The following is a 22,339-nucleotide window of genomic DNA, read 5'->3' as shown; positions in this document are numbered from 1 at the left end:
GAGAAAGAGTAACAGAGACAGCTCTTTAAAACTAACCTTGCCATCGTAGTATTTCTCCCTCTTGTCTGTGAGGACAGAGCGGATGACGTTGCCGGAGTACTCAATCACCATCTCTCCCGCATCGATGTTCCTCTTACAGAACAGCCCCCTGCCGTGGATGGCAGACCTGACAGACACAAGACACTTTGCTTACTTCCATTTTCCCTAGAGAAGCCCTAGCTCTCATCTTTATTACTCAATTTCTTAGCAGACACCCTTGGCTTACAATTGTTACAGTATCTCCAATTATTTTTACATTTTTTTTACCCAATTATACAGCTGGGCATTTACTGGAGCAATCTAGGTAAAGTACCTTGCTCAAGGGTACAACAGCAGTGCCCCCACCTGGGATTGAACACACAACCCTCCACTCCAGAATCCACTACTCCACACTGCTTTACCACTGACTGTTATTTTCATTGTATCCATTTTCTACTAATCTTAAAATAATGCATTTAATCTACCAAGGAAATATGCAAGTTACAAGGCCAAGAATAACAGCAAAATTTAAGTTATAGTTAATCATAGAGGTCATGTTTCCCAGAGAACCTTTAATACAAATAATTCTGATAGTTCTAGAACTCCACTGTTGATGAACCCATGTGTTGCTCCCATTGCTTTCTGTGAATTACTATGTGCTTCGTGTACAGAATCAGAAAGATACAGTTCTGAGACACCACCCTGTTTGAACTGCCAGTGGAGGAGGGGGGTGTTTCTACCTGTAGACTCCAACTGCCTCCTTTGACGTCTTCTTCAGATGCCTGAACCGCATGGGCATGGGCAGGTCCATGCTGGTGGCTCGGCTGCAAAGATCAGGACAGAGTTGAAACGTTAAACTTCAAACTTCAATTCTCTGAACAGGACGATTTGTTTGCTGTCGCTGGTCGCTGAGGTTGTCGTCTCAGAGGGCGTGAGAGAGGAGGAGAGTGAGAGCACAGATTCAGAAATATAAAGAGTAGGAAACTAAAGAGGTACCTGCTTGGCAATATGATTGGGTTAAATTGAATAGAATGTAAAAGCTTGGTAGAGCGGTATGCCTTGATTATAAGAGGCCAACTGTGTCTGAGGAGATGGGCAGACGGGCAGAGCGACAGGCCAACTCACCGCGCCGACTTCAGCTGCACCTCCTCCTCCTCCTCATCGTGGGGGTTGTACTCGGGCGGCTGACGATGCTTGGAAGCCAGGAAGTTGAACATGTCGAACACGGAGCGCCTGGAGAGACACGCCAAGCACACGCATGTTATTTGAGAAAATGCGTGCAGTCGTTTGATGTATAGTCCTTCATGCGTGTCATCCAAGTTTATTATTTATTGACATTTCTCTTCCTCTTTTTTTTGGGGGGGCAGGAAACTAAACATTGCTCTGGATTACAGCCCACCGTGGCCAGTGGCCCTTTGCTTGAGCCGCATACCTGTGGCTGATCTCGGCACGGGCGGAGCCGTGAGGGTTGATTGGCGGCTCGTCGGCCTCCTCCGGCTTGTGGAAGCGGAACTTGTAGCTGCGGCAGTGCTTGGCACCGTACAGCTGCTCCAGCAGGAACACCACGGCGTCGTGGATCACTCCCAGCATACGCAACCCGTTCACCCCTGACGAGAGGGAGAGGGGGACCGATGAGAGAAGATGGAAGATTAGGGGAAGACAGAGCGGTGAGAGGAAGGAGCAAGAATGAGAGACAGCGAGAAAGAGAAACAGACAGTGTAATGAGGGTAACACTTTAGGCCTGAGCAGGAATTGTGGTCTCTCAGCCATGGTTCACTCTGAGGAGATTCACACTAATCCAAGTTGTTATTCTCTTGCCCTTAGCATCAGGGTAGGTATTTCACAGCCAACACAGGGCCATGCAAACATTTTCCAACTGCGTTAACCGGTTAACCCAAACTCACAGTTTTTTTTTTAAATCTCAAATTTATATTTTGTAAATTGACAAATTAATAATATTCCTAATAATAATCATAAAAATAAAATAATATTCTTCCTTTCTTGTTGCAAAGACTGGACACATATTTTCATTGCTATGTCAGTCATCAGACGGCAGTGGGGACTGACCTTCGAAGGACAGCTCTTTGAGTCTGGCGTTGGAGCGAGCCTCCTGGACTTTATCAGTCAGAGACTTCCAGGCCTCTGTGGAGAGAAGGAGAGAGGGAGAGTGAAAAATATGTTTTCTGAAGCAGAAACATTTGCATGAAGTGCGTCAGATGGTATAGGCCCAAAAAAATATTATTTTGTCAAAACTTTGGACATTGTGACATTCCTATTGGACATAATTAAAAACAAAACTGGATATGAATAAAGATGTTTACTATGTGATTGATCCACACTGTGGGCCACTTGGACCTTCTACCCATAGAAGCTAGAAGCCGATCTGAGAAAGTGCTGGAAGCTGTGTAATGGTTTGAGGAGCACACACGTGTTACCAGGAACAAAGCGCAGATGAGAAGGTCAAAAAAGCTGCATCTTACCTTCAATGCTCTCGGTGCGAATCTGGAAGCCGTCATCACTGCAGATCTCGAACACCAGCCCCTTCTTCGGCTTCCTGTCGGTTAGGCCGTCCCTGCGGAGGCGCTCCTGCTCCAGCAGAGAGAGCAGGGCAGAGCCGACGCTCCCCTCCTCCTGCGCACGCCCTGCCCGAGGCTCCACACCTGCCACGGGTCACAGAGGAGGGAGGGGGTTGGGAGAGACAGAATAGGAGCAATTTAGGGAGACAGAGAGTGGAAAAGGGAGATTGTAGGGGAGCAGGAAGGACAAAAAAAGAGAGGGAGGGAAAGAAGCAAGACAGAGAACACCTACTACAAAGTGTAAACTCAAACAGAGCCGGGGTGCTAAACCTTCAGCTCAACTCACCCGTGGTCTTGGGTTTCTCCTCTGCGGTGTCTGCACTGTGGGCATCCTGGGAAGCAGATCCGGGAACAACTCTGCAAACACAGCCGCAGACACAGTCAAAGACATGGAGACTCACAACACATCCTCACAATCATCTACCAGCATCAATGTCTGGTCACTGTAATTCAGAGGCATTCCCCCCATCAAAACTATTCTTTTTAGTATAGAATTTAAATCTGTCTTCGTTTTAACAAACTACATTGGGGTACTTTAAACTTCAGCTGCCTTGCTTGGGAAACAAAATTCAGTTGAGCGTGACTTTGCTGCCTTTGTATTGAGAATTTTGCTCTGGCGGAAAAAAATAATGTTTAACTTTGATAATGTTGTCTTATGCAAAGTTGTTTTTTTTACCCTCCTGCTGAATCATGGGACCCATTACTAGAGTATTTCCTCTTACTTGTTGGGGGAAGGACACAAAAAAGGTAAATAGCTGGGTTTCAATAAGCAATATAACAAAACAGTTTAATTGTCAGCCTTGTCAATGAATGTATACATTCTCACATTCTAACGATGAAGTCAGAACAAGTGAGAACAGTGAGAACAAGAATGTTTAACAATGGACATTTCTCCCTAAATGATATGTTCCTTCTGTCATTATTTACAGGAAAGCAAAAGCAAATAAGCACATTGAAAAGGTCAGTAATGTTAGGGTATGGAGACAGGTTGGGGGCAGTGCGTTTGTTAGGATAGTGAGTCAGTGAAGTTCCCATGCTCACAGGCCAAGTTCTCTCACCCTTTCTTGCCTTCCCTCTCCTTCATTCTTTCAATGTCCATGGGCTCAGGAGAGACTGGACCTCTAGCCCTGCAAACACACACACAGACACTGTTATTAGCTTTTCAAGAGAGAGCACCATAGATGTATCTGAGACATTTCTTTGACAAAATAGAAAGTAGACTAGCAGAAATTCTCCAAGTTTAAATGTCTGAAATGATTAAATGGATCAAATTCATCTGAGTGGCAAATTTACTGTCAGTTTTCTTTTCCTCCCCACATTTACAATTTAAGACTTCTCCTTTTTTTATTTTATTTTTAAATTTGTTCTCAACCTTCCTTTACAATCGAGGTTGTGATCTGTTCTGAATTAAACCGCTTTTGGGGCTAAAACGCAACAAACATTTTCCATACTGAACAAAACCAAAACCGAAACTTCTCTCGTCCAGCCAAGTCCTTGCTCTTACCCGGCTGTGGAAGGAGCCCGACTGCCAGCGCTGGTTGCTCCCTGATTCTCTCGAGGGCCATCTGAGTGCATCGGCTTGTGCTTCTTGCCGCTGCCCTTGTCTGGACTGGGCTGCGTCCGCTTTACTTTGTGCTTCCCCTTCCCAGAGGCCGAGGTGGCTGCCGCTGCTGCCGCCACCACCGCTGCGGTCATTGTCGTGGGTGTGATTTTCTGTGTCTGCTGTTGGTCGAAGGCCCGTGAGATAGGCGTTGTACGTGAGCTCTGAGCCAAAGTGCTTGGTGTCCGTGCTCTGGCACAGTCCTGCACCACAGAGCTGGGTGGCAGCTGAGTGGGAGCAGAGGTGTTGGCATTGACACTGCGGTCTTGCGGCTGTGGTTTGTCAGTCAGCATCTGAGTGACTGGGTGGTGCTGCAAATTGTAGCTACCTTCCTGGTCTGCAGGTTGGGTGACAGACATGCTGATGGTCTGGGGGGATGGCAGCACACAGATACTGCTGGTGTTGGGAGTGTGAGCTTGGCCACTCAGCTGGGAGATCATGCCCGTGCCAGGCTGGAGCACCATCTGATGCTCAGGCAGGCCCAGGCTCTGCTGGCTGGCTTTGCGGAGCAGGCTGCTTATCGACCCTGAGAGGTCCGCATGACCCAAGAGCCCAGAGGTGCTCAGGGAGACCGACCCCGGCCCAAGAAGGTTGCCTGGTCCGCTAGTGGGCATGGAAACGACGTTCAGAACCTGCTGGTTCTGGTTCAGCCCTGACATGGTGCAGGGCACCAGATGTGCAGTGGACTCATGCCCCAGGATGCCTGGTTGTCCAGCTGGAGCAACCATTCCCTGTGGCAGCAGAGGTGCCTGCTCAAAGTACATCACCCCGGATTTCGGGCGCTTGATTATATTTGGGACCGTTCGGTGAGAAGTGGCTGCTGCTGTGGTCAGTGTTCCTACTTCCAACAGGCCTGACTGCCCTGGGATGCCAGTAGCAATCTGGGAAGGTGAGAAGTTGATAAGGGTCATGTTGGGTCCCACCTCTGAAGGAGCCAGTGTCGGCTGGCTCCCTGATCTTGCCAGCTTCTTGGTCTTCCGTGGCTGAAGCCTGGAAATCGGGCGCTTCTTGCCATGGCCTGAGGTTACTGCAACAGAGGATGGGGAGATGGACTGAGGGCTGGAGACAATAGAGGCAGTGGGGACCAGTTCTGGCCGGTGGCCGGCTTCAGAGACAAGTATCTGGGGGTCCTGGGAATGATGAACGCCAATGACAAGGCCGGAGGTGGTGCTGGGAATGCCAGGTTGGAAGCTCGCCTGGGTGGCATTGGTGAAAGCATGGATCTGTTGGTGATGGGTCATGGGAATCAAACCTTTACCGGCAGAAGAGAAGATAGACTGGGAAGTGGGTATCCCAGGGTTCAGACCTGCAGCAAGGGCCAATCCTCCGGTCATCGAACTCAAGACTGAGGAGCCCGTGTCCATGACGCCAGCTGTGCTTACAGAGGGTGCGATGGGTATTTTTTGGGTGACCCCATTGGGCAGGGTCTGCAAGACATATAGGGGCTGCAGGTGTTGGTTAACCACAATCAGCTTCTCTGTGCCAGGTTTGAGGTGAGTGGCAGTGGTTTGAACCACAGTGCTTGCCACTTGGGTGGGCCCTGGACTCTCAGCAGATGTCGTCATGTATTTTTGTCCCTGCAGGGGGATGGTGGGGGAGCTGGGCAGCCCAGGTGTGCCAGAGGTCCTGACTAAATCCTGACTGCTTGGCTCTACCACCTGATTGATAGGTGGACTGGTCATACGATCTGCCTCTATGTGAGTGGGGATGAAATGTTCTGGAGTCATGTGGCCTTCCGTGACCTGAGACTCTCCGCTTCCTGCTCCACCTTGCTGGGTCTCACTGGATGTGCTGCCCCCCGTCCGCTGTTTGTCCCCTCCTTTCTCGACCACGGTGTCCTCCGAGGACATAGACAGGATGCCACGTTCTGGGGCCTCTGTGATCAGGTTGCTGTGGTTCTGGTTGGCCACCGACGGGCTGCGGGTGGTCAGCACAGAGAGGTCAGAGGGCAGCTCCAGTGGGAGGTCGTACTGCTCTTCCCCAGAGATGGAAGCACTAACTCCACTCTCAACAGGCTCTGTGCTGGGCAACTGCTGGGAGAAGTCCTCAAACAGACCAATGTCTTTGCCACGGTTGCTGTCAAGTCCGAATCCCTCCTCAAGAGATAGGAGCTCATTGGAGGAAGTCTCCGGCTGCTGCCCAAGGGCTTGCATGGAAGGCGTATTGAGCACAAACTCCATGATGTCAGAAGGGAGGATATTGCCGCAGTCATCACTGTTGGTGTTGTCAGAGTCAGATTTCAGCAGCTCTGTGTTGAGGGAAAGCTGAGCCTCTAGGGGATCCTGACTCTGACTCTTCACACTCCCTAGAGGGAGGCAGTTCTCCATCTTGTTCCCATCTTTCTGACTCTTCCTGGTGTCCCGGCTGTTGCTGGTGCTGCTACTGTTTCCACCCCCTCCAACACTGTTTTCAGCTCTGCTGCCCATCCCCTCCTTGCCAGTGATGGAATCCTCTGCAGACCCCAGTTCCAACTTCTCAGCACGGCTCTCTTTGCCCTTCCTCTTGCCTGCGTTCTGGGAGGTTTTGGATGTTGAGGTGGTGGCAGAAGTCGTGGTGCTGGTGGTGTTCACACTGGTGTCACTTTCCGAGCCATCGTCAACTCCATCCAGCTGACCAATCCTCGGGCGACCCAGGTGGTCCCTAGTTCCATCTTCTTCCCCCATCCTATCCTCGTCACCAGACTCCTCCTTCAGGAAACCGTGGAGCTGGGAACTCCTGGCTAGGCACTGCTCCATCTCTCCTGCAGGAATTGCCCCTCCGCTGGGGTTGATGATCGTGCGGGTGAAGTTGTAGTAATAGGCATCTTCATCACTGCCCTGACCCATGCATCCCTCCTCCTCCTCTCCACTCTCCCCAGAGGATGAAGTGCTCATGTCGTCCGCCCCATCCACTTGCCCTTCTGCTGAACGCTTGCTTCCTCCACCTCCCGCCCGCTTCTTTCCAGAGGATGAGTCCCCACTGCTGTAGAAGGGAATGTCCTCCTCACCATAGGAGCGTACGCCATAGAAGGGCGTCAAGCCGAAGAACATGTTGGACCGAGCACGGGCGCTGCGCCGAGGGTACCTCCTCTTCACCGATCCGGCTCCGTCGCTGTCGTCCTCGTGCTGCTTGTCTCCGCAGCTGCTGCTGCTGCCACCATCCTGCAGCGAGTGCTCCGCAACCCCATCAGGACCACCCTTCCCAAACACACTGTCATCTACGGTGCTGTGGTGGGATGCGAGGAGGCTCACTACACTCTCCTCCTGGGGGTGCTGGGCCTCCGATTCCGAGCTCTCTGAACTGGCAGAGGGTGATGAGAAGAGAAGCGAGCGAGATGACTTCTTGTGGGAGCCCTGAGTGGAGGAGGAAAGGGAAGTTGTCATGGTGGTAGGAGAGGAGGTGGTGATGGTTTTAGTCCCATTGGGGTCCATTTTCAGGGGTGTGAGGGTAACTTTGACTGTGCGTTTTCGCTGGCTCACTGGCGCCTCTTTCTCTGCCGTTTCTGGGTGGATTTGTGAGGCTTTCGGCACTTTTTCCGAACCTGACAGGGGCTGAGTTCCTTCAGGGGGATTGGTGATGCTGCTCTTCTTCTCGGTGCTGGGAAATCTCTCTCTAGATTTAAGGAGTTTCTCTCCAATTTGATTCTCAAACTTCTCAGAATCCAGCTTTCCAGAACCTTTGGAGTTGCTGCTGATGGACTCTGTGATGGTGGAGGCTGCCGTCTGGGTGTTGTTGTTCTGGGACGTCTTTTCCTTCTCTTTCACTGCCTCTCTGCTTCCTGTGCCTTTCACTTTGGAGCGTTTCTCTTTGGTGTTAGGAATCCCAAGGCTGGTCATGGACACTGGGGCTGCTTGGGAGCCCCGTTTAATGTTGTCCTCTGATGCCACTGCTCCTGAGGACCATGAGGGTTTCATGGTAGCTGCTGCAGCCGGCACAGGTAGTGGCTCACGGGACTTCTTCAACCCACCTTTGTGGTGCATAGGCGGAGGTGAGCCAGGTTTCACCAGGTCTTTAGATGGAACAGAAGGGGAAGAAACCGCAGAATTCACCTCCTTCACTGACTCACTGCTGCCCGCCTCCTTGGGCAGTCCTACCAAAGGGTGCCGAGACGCCAGGCTAAGCCCGGCCGAGGGGGCTATGTCCTTCGCGCTGCTTGGCTTCCCCTTCTCAGTCTTGGGCCCACTACTGCTGCTGCTTCTCTTGTGGCTGGTCAGCACTGCCATTCCCAGGGTCGGGGAGCCCTGGGTAATCCCGGCTAACACAGGCAGGGCTGTCCCTGTTGTGGAGTTCTCTTCTGGGGTTTTACTTGGACCTTCCCTGCTGCTGTCCAACTTCTTCTCTTGGGTGCTGGTCTGGCTTTTCCGTGGGGCTCCTGGACTGAGGGTTCCAGCTTCTCGAATCTGGTTGCCGATACTGTTGCTGGTTCTACTCTCGGCCTCCCAGCTCACTAGTTCTCGGGAAGCGGAGGAGAGGGAAGGGGCAGAGGAGAAGCCTCCAGGACGCCCCAGTGCCCCGCCGCCCCGTGAAGGGGAGGTGACCCGCTGTTTATGCTGCTGTGGGGAGATGGAAGAAGTACTGTGGCGCCGGCATCCAATACTACGGAGGCTGGAGTTCAGCAAGGGATCGCCCACAGTCACAATCTCATGAGTCGTGGGAAAGGGGCCACCTGGGAAAAGAGGAAGAAGAAACATTGTGATGGATTTCATTTGATTAGTTTAAAACTATGAGATTATTTTCCAGTAACTAAAAACTAAGATCGTAATATTTAATTCAAGTCCTTTTTTCTTTTCTCTTTAAAATGTACATGTGCCATGAAGGAAAAACATCTGTAGATGGCGATGTTACCTGCAGATGGGAGAGGCCTGGAGCCAGGAGATCTCTGGCAGGGGGGGTAGCTGGGATGCCGATTTCGGGTGGCTGACTGTGGCTTCGGGCATGCAAGGCGGGACTGGATAGCTGAGGTGCGGCCACCAGGGGGCTCCACTGAGCCAGGAAGCAGTGACATCTCAACGTCTGTGGGATAAAAAGGAATCATCTTATCCCTCTGTACTGAAGGCTCTGTTTACTTCAAAGTTATGATTATCATGTAGTAAACCATTAGAAATGTGTTGTATACAGGACTACACAATCCCTCAATCAAGGTCCCCATTTCAAGTGTTTTTAGATTAAAAAAATATATCTAAATATCTCTAAAACCCAAAACTGAAGTCGGTTGTTCTTGGGGCGAGTGAGAGAAATAACCGATCTGTAAGAAAATAACAGTCGGTATTGCAGTGACATTCAATGAATCAAGGCCTTTGTGGCTCAGTGACATCGTTCTCACCAGTGACAGAGGGAGGACTGTGAGTGATGGTCCGATTCTCCTCATGCTCCAACGTGCTGTTGATATCGGGCTCTGTCATGGGGGGGTGGCACACCAGGATCCTGCAGGTGTACACACAGCGCTTGCGGGCGTCCAGGGTGCTCCAGTACACGCGTGAACACCTGGAGAGACGAGCAAGCAAATGACACTGGCATCCACGTCCAGAGGAACATCCATCGTGGCAGGAAAGAGACACACCGAGTTGAACTCCCGGGCAAATGTGTCATGTAGAATAGAGAGCGCTCATCCACAGTGACAGCAAGTCTTTGGTCTGAAGTTAAGGACTCGTAGCACACTGTCAAATCATTCCAGCTGCTCCTTAAAGTTCCTGATTAGATCCGCCTCCCTGCTCCCCTGTGAGTTTTCAACATTTCCACCAAGCTTTTTGCAATTTGCAACTGACTGGCAGTGACAGAAGATAAATCTTCAGCAGCCACACAGACAGCTTGACTGTACAGCCAAAAATGCATAAACAAATCAGTAGCTTTTCATCCTCCTACCACATCTTCTGTACACATTTACTATAGTTGAATCCTACTCCTATTTATAGTTTTGTTTTAAATGCATATTACATTTTAAATAGCAGACAGCCTTTCCTAACTCTCATTTTCGCCAGCTGGGGGAGCTCTGTGAGGGAACTTACTGATAGCCGATGGGGAAGAGTTTACGCTCACAGTCGGATAGATCAGTCAGGATGCCAAGGCAGTCTATGGTCATGGAGCCTGTAGAGAAAAACAAAAGGTTCACAATTTAACTTAATTCTCTGCAGTGCCCGGTCCAGATCATATGGGATCAAATGTAAACAACACACTCACAGAGATCAAACAAAGCGCATCACAGTAAAGGTGCAGTACAAATAAAACAGATATAAGATCAATTATTTTAAAAGTAAGCAATGTGTTTCTGTAACTCTCACTTCCATTGTCCCAGAAGGCTATCTACAGTGTATGAAGAAAATTGAATAAAATAAAGTATAAATATTGGAAGTAGTACAGTACACTTATTTAAATTCTGTTTACCCAGAAACTACTTTAAAACAATACATCTTTATGTTGCGTGTTGAAAGACAGTAGGTTGTCATTGTTCTCCAGTATAACGCTTATTTTTGTTCTCAGATGACAAGAGTCGGAGAGCCGCATTAAGTATAAGCTTTAATTATTCGGAGAATGTGAAACAACATTTGGCTTTCAAAATATATAAATAAATAAAAGGTCATGGCTTTTTTCTGACACAAAGGAAGGTATTATAATTTACACCACAAACACAGGTCTCACAGAAGAAAGCTGTGCTGCTGGGTGTTTTGTATGCAGAATGGGATGGAAGACGATATCTTTCTAGTTTACAAAGGCGGGGGCCTAAAAGCAGCTGTTCAGACAGATGGAGACGCACCAATCATCATATGGACGTTCTCTGGTTCCAAGCCACTGAGAAACTTCCTCCGCAGGCTGATCCCTTCAAAGTCCACCAGAATCCTCCGCGTGACTTCGAACCCGGTCTCCGACACCACCTTCACGGGCAGAGAACAGAGAGATGCATCATTAAAACCCTTTCATAATCCGATATATATGACTACATCAGAGACCTATTGCAGGTGCTCAAGCAGACAATCGTGAATCGTTGGTTGCCTTCATACTCTCTTAAATGAGATCTAGACTGTAGGGGATGCAGTGATGTCATAAGCATAAATGTTATGAAACAATGTGTAAAGACAGCTGTGAAGGTACGTGTAAAGCATGCAAGGTACATGGCGTGTAAACAATCTGTAGGACTGCAAAGATGTTAACAGGAGGCTTGTGAAGGCGTGTAAATATTTGGAAAACGAAATATCCAAAGCAAGCGTGTAAAGGTTAAATAAATGTGGAATGCGTGCAAAGTTTGGGTCAAGATGAAAACATGCCGAACAGGACAGAAAATTATTGTGGATGACTTTAAAAATCGTGTTTAGTAAAACTGTAAGCGGGTGCAATGTCTGCTATACTGTGTGACTCTGCGTGAAAGAAGCTTTCCGGTCATGTCGCGTCCCGCCCTGGGAAGGCTGCTCACCTCGCCCTTGATGAGGTCACGGTGCCGCTGGCAGTACACTTTCTTGTCCTCCAGGAAGACGCAGTGGCGGAGGCGGGCACACATGAAGTGGTAGTTACTGGTGCACGAGGTCAGGCAGCACCCCACTGTGGCCCCCGGCCTCTGGCAGTGCTCACAGCGCTAAGAGGGGACAACAGGACAGCTGTGAGCGGATGGGCTTGCTTTTGGCTCATTAATCCCAACTATAGGTAAAGCTAAGGATTTTCAATAACTGAATAAGTAACCCAATAATTAAAGAAATGGAGATCATACTTGGAATGAAAACCACAATATCCCAAGACTCTGTAGAGATCTGAGAGCCCAGGCGGTTCTTACCAGCTGTTTGCCCCTGATGACGGCCATGTGGACGTTCTTCAGTGAGCCATCGTCGTCCTCGAAAACCTCTGCGGACCACAGCGCACAGTTCACGTGTGTCCACTCATTCTGACCGATGTACAGCAGTCTCCCACCATCCTGGACAAACACGGGGACAGGTTTCAAGAGACAGACAGAACACACCGGACCCAGTGCACTGTTCAGTGTCAGGGGTGCCACAGAGATGATCGTCACTTTATAGGACAGTGCCTTTAACACAGTAGAGACTAAAGTCGAATCCACTCACATTGGTATTGTCGTCTCCGTACTTCAGACACAGCACACACTGCCTGTTGTCGCCCACCCCCGGGGGAGGCGTGAGCTCTGGACTGTCTTCACGACTGAGATCTGCCCCTGAAGTGAAACACTAAATTTAGAGACACCTTCCCCAGCCCACCATCTCAGTGCCTGCTGCCTTCTCTGTTTGCTATGCAGTTTCCACTGAGAGCTGAGGATTCCCTCACAGCCTTTTCGGTTTACAGCTCTTTTTTGTTTTATAAGGTATAACAAAACTCTAAGTGCAAAACAAAAAACTAAGCACAAAGAGAACATCTGAAGTGCCTGCATTTTATTTTTCTTAAGAGCAACAACAGTTAACCTAAACATGGCGATAAATCTGAAAATGGCTCTAAGTATGTTTGTCAATAAATAACATGAAATATAATGCATTGCTTTTACACAGTGCTTGCACATAAGAATTTCAAAGCACTTCATCATAGAGCTATTACTTCAAAGCACTTCATCACAACCAGCTATTACACAAAGTGCACAAACCTCTGAGGATATTAGGCAACTAATTAAATAGATAACTACCCTCTTTATTATGGGAGCAGTAGAGACTGCACAGTTACAGGTCAAGTAAGCTTTGACTTGCTGTCACTGCAGGCAGGATTTAAAAAAAAGAAACAAACGCGATCACAGTCACTCTCTGTTGCTCGTCAGTCTTATGCACACTGATGCAGCCTGCCTGTTTGTCCCCCCGACCATCACTACTCCCTCTCTATCCATCTCACAGATGGTCATTCGGGGCTGTCACTCACCGTGAGCAGGTGGGGGTGGTGGAGGGGTGGGTGTAGGGGAATCGGGGTCTCCCGGTGCCTTGGCACGGGGGGCAGGGATGATCTTCTTCATGGGCAGGGGCTGCTCGGCCCGGGCACTGTCCTCACGCTCCTGCCACTGCGCGTAGTTGTGGTCAAGGGAGGGGGGTAGCACTGCATTGGGGAGCAGGCCACTACTGCAGAGAGAGGAGGAGTGAATGAGGGGGTGTGCAATATGCTGCTGCAATCGTGTAGGCTTAGAAATGAGAAATGTTATTAAACAATAGGCAAAGTGATTTTTCCCAAGTTTCTTTATTCAGATTGCAGATGCTGCTTCAATAGCTTGCTAGCGTGTATGAGAGCAAAAGTATCCGCAGCCTGTGGCACAACTGGTACAACTAGTCATGTCAACTACTTGGGTTTTTAACTAGTAAGAGTAACAGAAGACCAGTCTGAAAAAAAAAAAAGCTGAAGAAAAAAAAAAAGCACCATCAAAATAAGGATCAAGACTCGCAAACAGCACATACATAGACTGAGTACTGCACAAAACTGCAATACAATCCCAAGGATGTGTTTTTTTATTTTTATGTTCTTACATTTTCATGTTTGTTTTTCCATAAAGACCCGATCAATACTTTATGCAATGTGGCTTTGGGCCTTGATCCTCTGAGTACTGGGCACAATGCTCGCTTAGCTCCGCTTTGTCCTCTGCTTAATACTTTCAGAATAACAAAGACACCAGAAACAGGCCAGCCTCACGTGTTGCCAGTGCTCTTCTATGTAAGCTAATACTCTGGGCAACACTCAGACAATGTCTCTGCACTGAACCAGTCGCATTCCGTGGGGAAACAGCTACCTGCGGACAGATGATACTGAAACGCAGGTGCAGACAGGCACAGAACGTGCTGTCCCTAGAGATCTGAGTCACAGACTAGGAACAGCAAACACAGAGCCCCTCACAACACAAACAATACTGACACACGGTGCCGATAATAATTAAAGTGAAAAAGTGTCTCTGTAGGTCACTGAGTAGTGTGCTGCTTCTGAATGAATATGAGGATACGTGTTTATATATTTCTCCTATACATGTTTAATAAAATAACAAAAGGCACACTTACTTTGTGGAGACTTTGTTTGGCTCCCAGAACCTGGACTCCTTCACCTTGAACCAGGGAAACACCCTCTCCATTTGCTGGAAAAACACAATTGGTGAAGTCACTTAAACAACACGGAACAGATTCATTATTCAGCAAGATCGTTCGCTGGTGTTGACTAGGGGCCATCTATAGAATTACAACACCGTACAGGAGAGAGGGATTAAATGAAGCAACTTGTCTTTGCACTCCTCACTGAAAACAGTTTGTATTCTACACTCACCTAAAGGATTATTAGAAACACCACACTAATACTGTGTTTGACCCCCTTTCGCCTTCAGAACTGCCTTAATTCTACGTGGCATTGATTCAACAAGGTGCTGAAAGCATTCTTTAGAAATGTTGGCCCATATTGATAGGATAGCATCTTGCAGTTGATGGAGATTTGTGGGATGCACATCCAGGGCACGAAGCTCCCGTTCCACCACATCCCAAAGATGCTCTATTGGGTTGAGATCTGGTGACTGTGGGGGCCAGTTTAGTACAGTGAACTCATTGTCATGTTCAAGAAACCAATTTGAAATTATTTGACCTTTGTGACATGGTGCATTATCCTGCTGGAAGTAGCCATCAGAGGATGGGTACATGGTGGTCATAAAGGGATGGACATGGTCAGAAACAATGCTCAGGTAGGCCGTGGCATTTAAACGATGCCCAATTGGCACTAAGGGGCCTAAAGTGTGCCAAGAAAACATCCCCCACACCATTACACCACCACCACCAGCCTGCACAGTGGTAACAAGGCATGATGGATCCATGTTCTCATTCTGTTTATGCCAAATTCTGACTCTACCATCTGAATGTCTCAACAGAAATCGAGACTCATCAGACCAGGCAACATTTTTCTAGTCTTCAACTGTCCAATTTTGGTGAGCTTGTGCAAATTGTGCCTCTTTTTCCTATTTGTAGTGGAGATGAGTGGTACCCGGTGGGGTCTTCTGCTGTTGTAGCCCATCCGCCTCAAGGTTGTACGTGTTGTGGCTTCACAAATGCTTTGCTGCATACCTCGGTTGTAACGAGTGGTTATTTCAGTCAAAGTTGCTCTTCTATCAGCTTGAATCAGTCGGCCCATTCTCCTCTGACCTCTAGCATCAACAAGGCATTTTCGCCCACAGGACTGCTGCATACTGGATGTTTTTCCCTTTTCACACCATTCTTTGTAAACCCTAGAAATGGTTGTGCGTGAAAATCCCAGTAACTGAGCAGATTGTGAAATACTCAGACCGGCCCGTCTGGCACCAACAACCATGCCACGCTCAAAATTGCTTAAATCACCTTTCTTTCCCATTCAGACATTCAGTTTGGAGTTCAGGAGATTGTCTTGACCAGGACCACACCCCTAAATGCATTGAAGCAACATGTGATTGGTTGGTTAGATAATTGCATTAATGAGAAATTGAACAGGTGTCCCTAATAATCCTTTAGGTGAGTGTATATTTCACTGATTAATATCTGCTCTCACTGCAAAGAGAAGTCAATTTGGTGGAAATATGATGGACTCTCTCTTCTTCACAATGTTGATTACTGACTGCACTCTCACAGAATCCCACTGATCCATCAGCTTATGTGTCTGGAGCTGCAGCTGAGCTACTCCTCATTTTGAGAGTGAGAGGGACAGGGAGCACGTCCTCAGACTGGGATCCTCCGGGTGCAGTCCTCAGCCCCAGCACTCACCCGGATGAAGAAGGACTTGACCATGCTGTTGGCCTTCTTGTTCTCTGGCTGCCCCCCATCAGAGTTGATGGCTGTCTGAATGATCTTCACGATGTCATCACTGAACTCCAGCTGCAAACAACACATGCAGAAGCTACTGTTTTATTCCTGCTTATCCAACATCAGCATTTCTGCACTTTCACCCACATCAGAGCCCTTCCGTTAGTAAGATTATGATCCGTGGTAAAACATTTAAATTTATTTCCCCCTGCCGCCTCACACACACACACAAACACACACACACACACACACATGCTGTTGTTTCAAAACCTGTGACTAAACAGATGAGAGGGTCGAAATTAAGTCTTGTGTGAAGATACAATACTTCTTAGGTCAGAAAAGTAAAGATGACATAAAGCGACACTGCAGAGGAACAGTCTGGGCTGTGACTCACCACTGCATTGTAGAGACCCCTTTCCATCTTCTTTTTGACAGTTTCCAGGTCGAGGGGGGAGTCATGGGGGGGTGACACCTCGGTCAGGACTGGGGGGTCAGGGCCCTCAGGGGAGCTGCGTGATGGGAGGCTCTCCTCGGGCTCAGGGTTCAGCTCTGGAGGTTTCATCACCGGCTGCAGGAGAGGGCAAAGACAAGATCTGAGTGGGTGTGTGCACACCAGTTGCCTTTTGGCACTGCAGCCGTAGAGACTTCCTAATGCCTTGAACATGAGTCTGGGAGGAGTATGTGCACATGTGAGAACTGTGGGAAGGCACAATGCCATTTTATTCTTCCGGGTGACCAGACTTCCTGCACTGACGTCCTCCCTGGCTTGCCTGGCCAACACCGCAGCGAACTGTGTCACTTCTGTCGACAGCGGAATGGAGCGAGTGAGCTTTGAAGACTGGGCTTGTGTTGGGGAGAGAAGCGCACGCCCACCCACCGGACTGACCTGCCGGTAACGCAGCAGGTGTGTCGAGGTGCGCGAGTTGAGCAGCGCGGTAAGGACCTGCCGCACCGATCCCTGCAGCTCCTTCTCCAACGCGGTCCTCCACTCCGCCGGGTGGCGCTCAGTGCAGTTGATGCAGGTGTAGGCGATGCTCTCCGGGAGGTTGGACAGTATCTCATACATCTCGTCTGCAACAGAACAGGGGTAACCACTTCCTGTTTACACGCGGCGCTGACACAACGGCCCCCAACTAGCACATGGACTGAACTTCTCATATAGCGTTGGGATGAACTCCAAAATATATATATTTTTTTTACAAGGATTACTTTGTACAACTGTTTTTTTAGTAACTCGAACTCTTTGACCCTTGTTTTGGTTTCACTGCAAGTATATTTTGGTTTTTATTAATACAATCAGATATTTTTCTAATTTTACTTTGGACAGATGTTCCTGTCTCCTTGGCTAGACACTCTTGTTTTCATTAATTAAAAGAGGAGACAAAACATTTACTCACTGCAGCTAGTCATCAGATTCACATTCTTTATGAAATGTAGCCGTATGTGCCTGGGCGTCTGCACCTTTATCATGCATTACTCACTCATTCAGGTGGCATTCATTATTCTGATTCAGCTCCCACTCACAAACTCAAGTTAGTTTGGTAGAGGCCTCTTGTTTTATAATGTCATCCCCTAATATTGTACCGCCCGGCTGTGATGTTATATATGAGGGGGGGAGTGGGATGCAATTTCCATTTAGCAGCAACCATCCAGGGTAAGAGAGGTGGCCCAGCACTCACCTGTGAGATTTTCACACTTGGCATGGACCCAGCGGTCACACTTCCCACACTGCATCATTTTACTCTCGTAGTCGTCATCATCGTAGCACTTGTCGCACACCGGACAGAAGTTACCTAGAAAACACACACACACAATACATACAATGTAAAACAACCGTGTAATGTATACCACAAACCTGGAGTGCAAACATACAGGACAGACGTTAGTGGAAACATCGACAAAAGGTGGCAGAAATAAAACCCACACGCAGGGAACGGTTGAGTCTGAACAAAGCGCACAGCTCATTGTCAGAGAAAGCATATTAGATAACAAACACTGACTGAATACCCTACAGACCGATACTGCACCGTCTGGGAGTCATGTTCATGCCAGCTATGCAAGCACAGCTGAACTGCCTTTCTCTGCTGAACTTTATTATACAGGTTGAAAAGGGAGATATTTAAATGTATTTCTATGTAGGTTCTCGTTCTTAACTCCACCCTTGACCTTCATGTCAAGCTAACCTCCGGCTGCTCTCCTCTGGCACCCCTGACCCACCTTTAGCAAACAGTTTGGCACAGTCGTGACACAGGGAGAAGTCATGTGACCACTGGGCATCCCAGGATTTCCCCGGGGTTGTAGCCCCGCAGCTCTTGCAGCGGACACACTTGGTGCAGATCTAAAGGGGACAATAGGACATGGCATTGTCAATACTGAGAGGTTACCATGTAGTCAGTATAGTCCGTATTAAAATGATGGACAGGACATGCTTATCTTCACAATTACATTTGGTTTGTTTTTGTTAGTTCACAGGAATAGGATTACCTCTGAATAAATGCTGGGCTTTCAAAAGATTTACCAAACAATAACACAAGGAGCAACCAGGGCAAAACCTTAAAATTGTACATACAGATAAAAAAAATGAAAGTGAAAGTCTTATTGGAAAAATATAACGAGAACGGTTTATAAAAATGTTTTCAGATGATGGTTAGAGATTGGATTTGATCTTCATTAGCCCAGGCAGCTACTCTAGTCCTGCACTTTTTGGCAAAAGTTTGGGGTTTCTGTCTGAGAGAGGGGGGGAAAAGGGATTTTCCTGATTCGGCACAGCGCAACGCTTTGTGCTGCAGGCTGTACTTGCCCAGACTCTCTTCTTCTTGGTGGGCCTTGTGGGGTGGTTGGGTCCCAGGCACTCGGGGTGATAGCTGTTTCGGCACTTATTACACTCCAGTAACTGCTTGGTCTTCTGGTGCTGGCGACCACAGACGTGACAGAAGCGGCAGCGCCGGCAGCACCAGTTCTCCCACTGCTCCTGGAGGGGGCGCTCGGTCTCATCTAAGCAGAAAAGATGGAAGGGCTCGCAGCACACCTGGCAGAAGACAAACTGGGGAGAGAGGAGGCACGCTCAGTCCAGCTCAAATGACCAGGTTTCCCAGTTTCCTCTTCCGGTCAGAAGCCTTCAACTGACAGGACTGGAGATTAAAACAAGTCCTTCGACATGAAACATATCGCAAGGAAAAGGTGAACAAAGCTGCAAATCAGAGCCACAATGGCATAGACACACTGCGGAAGTGGTTCTCTTAACTCCTTACTAAATGGTAACTTAAACTGGGATCAAAAATGGCTGCTAATGGTGACCCTCAACACAAAGGAAAAGCCCTCGCCCTTATTCTGAATTCGGCCCTTGAGTACTGAATTGGCAGGACTTGTATTGCAAATGACTATAACACGTCACTTCTAATTCTGTCAAAGGTTTTCTTTGTGCTGTTGGATTTGGTTTCATGCAAATGAAGAGGACAGGCGACAGCAGCACAGGTCTAGTCCATCCCCTGGTTCAGTAATCTAGTGCTCCGGTGTGTGTAGGCCTCTCCCGGTGGCCGTCAGTGTGATGGGCACACCCTTTCCCAGGCTCACCTCCACATGCCCACTGCTAGCACACAAGAAACAGATGACCCTGGGGGTGATTGGCATGGAGGTGAGGATACTGAGTCCGCCCATCTCCCACACGTTGTCAATGTCACAATCCTCCTGCAGAGCAACAATAGAAAAATGTAAGCTATTCAATTAGGGATACATTTTGTGGTGGGCTAGGGTTAGGGTTAGAGTTTACATATCTGCATATTCGTATGGGCCTAGCTTGAAATGTTGCTGATGGCTAGTTAGGGTTAAGGTTGCTGGTAACCTATTGATACAATTGTAAAGTAAAGAAACGGTCAGTTCTATCCCTTTTGCACTACAAATGAAAGTTGTAATAGGGTAGTTTGTTTTGTTTTTAAATTATCCCTGTATAAAGTGAAGTTTAAGGTAAATAGTTAACCAGGTAACCAGTTCTTGCTTACATCTATCAGGGAAATATTGCATTTAAATAAAACAGAAATGTATTCTTCTCATGTGTAGCTTTTCAAACATTCTGTGGGACACCTGACTGCACTCAGGTTGGGAAAGACTGGCATTTGGGTTAGTATCCTACCTTGAAATCTACTCTGATGCGATGCACTCCGTCGCAGGGCACTTTCTGCTTGGTGTTGCCTCCAGTCGAGGGAGTGCTCAGCAAGTTTAAAGTACTGATCTCAGGTTTGGTGGGCAACAGCTTCTCCTGCAAACAGAGGAGAAGGCAGTGGAGTGAAGGGCCGCAAGCCACAGCAACATAGTACACAGGGACCTGGAACAGAGACTCGGCCAACACCAAAGCAGCAGAAACTGGACGCCTGGTCTGAGAAACATTCTGAGAGCTATGGTTTGTCAGTGTTGCACCCACATGAGAGGGGGAAGAGTTCTGGACATGGAAAATGTTTACCTTCTCCTTGGGTTTCTGTTTTGGGGGCGGACCTCCTCGAGGAGTCTGCTTCTTCGGCTGCTTAACCTCTGAACCTGGTACAGAACGAAAACAGACATTAATAAAAATATATATATAAATACGGGTTACAAAGCTGCATATATTTCCAGTGAGCATCTCAAGATGGCCGACAACAGCTACGTCGGCATCGTGTGACATGTGGGCTGAAATCACCTGCCAAGTATGGGAATTTTTTATGGAGAGCAAACATTTTCTTACTGAATGTACCCCTGGCCCATTAAAGTTTTAATACTGAGGCTCTGACCTGGTTCTGTTGCTGACGGAGCGGGGTTTGGTGGCGGGGGCTTCTTCTTGGGTTCACTCGGAGGGGTTTTGGTGGATCCCTCCTTTTTTGTGGGCATGGGGCTGGGCAGGGGCTGCAACTGTGACTGCTGCGGCTGCGTGGGCTGAGAGGGGGTGCTGTGGGACTGACTGCTCAGAGTGGGGGGCTGCTGTGGTTTGCGCTCTTTCCTGGAGCTAGCACTACAGGGTGCGGCAGGCTGCTTGGGGTCCTGCAATGGAGCAGAGCTGGGGGGCTGGGAGGCCTCCTTTTGCACAGGGGCAGCTGGCAGAGACCCAGGCTGTTGTTTCTGTTTCAGTTTCTCTTCACTGTGCTTGGAGGGCGGGGTTTCACCCTTCTTGTGAGCAGACTCCTCCCTAACAGGAGGAGGGGCTGATTTCTGATTGGTCTCTGTCGAGTGAGTCTTGACGGAATGATGTGGCTCCTTTTTTTCTGGCCCTTTGGTCTTCTTCTTCTCTTTCTTTGCTGCTGTGAAGGGAAAGAGTGCCAAGCGGTTAATAAACATGTCAAGTCTTGAGCATCATGCCTCAAAGCACCTGCACCATCCTTTGAACAATTTTTGGCATCTGAAGCATTCGTTTTTTTCTTTATTGTTTTAGAATCGTCAAAAAAGACAACGCTAATGCTGCACCATTTGACAGCACAGCAGAAGGGAATAAACACAAATCTTCGCCCAGATGCTCCTGAAACCTGATAATACACTGCATACCCTGTACTCCACTGTACTGCAACAGTGTAAGTACCTCAACTATGTGAGAATGAAAAATCTGTTAGAAATCATTTGAAACATTGATTTCCCAAATAATGTTAGGCAAATGCTTTACCCATTCATTTACCAGGTCCTACAATTTTTTTCTGTAACAGGATTTACATGAAGGGAAAAACACTCCCTCTGAGTCTGGGGCACATGCTGACACCAAAACTAAAATTGTTTGTTAAAAATAGGCACGAACAGGAAGAAATGTATCTGGCCACTGACCTTTTGCTTGTTTCTGGAGGTATGCTTTGGAAGGCATCCACTGTAGGTTCTGACACTTCCTCATCCTATGAAGGGAAAAGGAGCAGGAAAAGATTTAGCATTTGGCCTCATTGTGCATGTGATTCTGACAGTTTCATCAGAATGCAAGAAGACGGCTTTAAAGATGTACAGAAAGTATGAACTAAACATTCATAAAATCAAGATTATAAAAATCAAATTAAACTAACTGTTAATAAAAAGCAAATTCAGAAAGGAAAATTTGAAGTGCCATTCTGCATATTCATGACTCAATTGCACTTGGGGTTTGGGGATGGTTGTACAGAAATACAAACCAACAAAACCTGTGCAATGACACGACTCATTCTCCATCATCTGCTCATTAGCCACTCACTTGCAGCACTGTTTCTTGATGTTGCGGCCTCCAAATTTGGGCTTATCCAGGCAGTTGGTGCAGACGCCGCAGTCCTCAGGCACCTGGCAACCTGGACACTGCCCACAGCGGCGCGACCTCCGACCCTTTTTCACTGGGGGCTCCTGCGGGGCCTTGTTGCGGGTCACTGGTTTGATGGGCTTGATGGGGGGGGCTGGGGTTTCTGCTTCTTCCGAGCCGGCCACTGACGACTTGTCTGAGAAGAGGGTGGAGGGAGAGAACACACCTTTCTTAAAAGACACCTTAAAACACAACTGTT

The 22,339-nt window shown here is 48.2% G+C and overlaps 1 protein-coding gene across 2 annotated transcripts in view; it reads right to left on the bottom strand.

Moving 5' to 3' along the window:
* The window catches only part of kmt2a (lysine (K)-specific methyltransferase 2A), a 49,197-nt gene that overhangs the window by 6,449 nt on the left and 20,409 nt on the right, over positions 1-22,339 (bottom strand). Inside the window, exons 5-34 of one of the 2 annotated variants that reach the window (XM_066709135.1) lie at positions 22,042-22,276; positions 21,651-21,715; positions 20,636-21,139; positions 20,332-20,405; positions 20,005-20,130; positions 19,449-19,562; positions 18,676-18,918; positions 18,093-18,213; positions 17,555-17,668; positions 16,762-16,946; positions 16,270-16,443; positions 15,837-15,947; positions 14,127-14,200; positions 13,012-13,205; positions 12,219-12,325; positions 11,933-12,070; positions 11,579-11,737; positions 10,925-11,042; positions 10,179-10,257; positions 9,497-9,657; positions 9,019-9,186; positions 4,099-8,839; positions 3,653-3,721; positions 2,881-2,951; positions 2,499-2,678; positions 2,086-2,160; positions 1,451-1,625; positions 1,144-1,251; positions 759-842; positions 37-166 (exon numbers count right to left, since the gene is read on the bottom strand). In XM_066709135.1, coding sequence (XP_066565232.1) covers positions 37-166; positions 759-842; positions 1,144-1,251; positions 1,451-1,625; positions 2,086-2,160; positions 2,499-2,678; positions 2,881-2,951; positions 3,653-3,721; positions 4,099-8,839; positions 9,019-9,186; positions 9,497-9,657; positions 10,179-10,257; positions 10,925-11,042; positions 11,579-11,737; positions 11,933-12,070; positions 12,219-12,325; positions 13,012-13,205; positions 14,127-14,200; positions 15,837-15,947; positions 16,270-16,443; positions 16,762-16,946; positions 17,555-17,668; positions 18,093-18,213; positions 18,676-18,918; positions 19,449-19,562; positions 20,005-20,130; positions 20,332-20,405; positions 20,636-21,139; positions 21,651-21,715; positions 22,042-22,276 — 8,897 coding nt within the window. The remainder of the gene's footprint in view (positions 1-36; positions 167-758; positions 843-1,143; positions 1,252-1,450; positions 1,626-2,085; positions 2,161-2,498; positions 2,679-2,880; positions 2,952-3,652; positions 3,722-4,098; positions 8,840-9,018; positions 9,187-9,496; positions 9,658-10,178; positions 10,258-10,924; positions 11,043-11,578; positions 11,738-11,932; positions 12,071-12,218; positions 12,326-13,011; positions 13,206-14,126; positions 14,201-15,836; positions 15,948-16,269; positions 16,444-16,761; positions 16,947-17,554; positions 17,669-18,092; positions 18,214-18,675; positions 18,919-19,448; positions 19,563-20,004; positions 20,131-20,331; positions 20,406-20,635; positions 21,140-21,650; positions 21,716-22,041; positions 22,277-22,339) is intronic. The other variant, XM_066709145.1, reaches the window with a different exon arrangement.

Source organism: Amia ocellicauda, chromosome 1 (assembly GCF_036373705.1).
Source record: "Amia ocellicauda isolate fAmiCal2 chromosome 1, fAmiCal2.hap1, whole genome shotgun sequence".
NCBI lineage: Eukaryota > Metazoa > Chordata > Actinopteri > Amiiformes > Amiidae > Amia > Amia ocellicauda.
The sequence above is the reverse complement of the archived record's forward strand: the minus strand, read 5'-3'. Positions and strand labels throughout refer to the sequence as shown.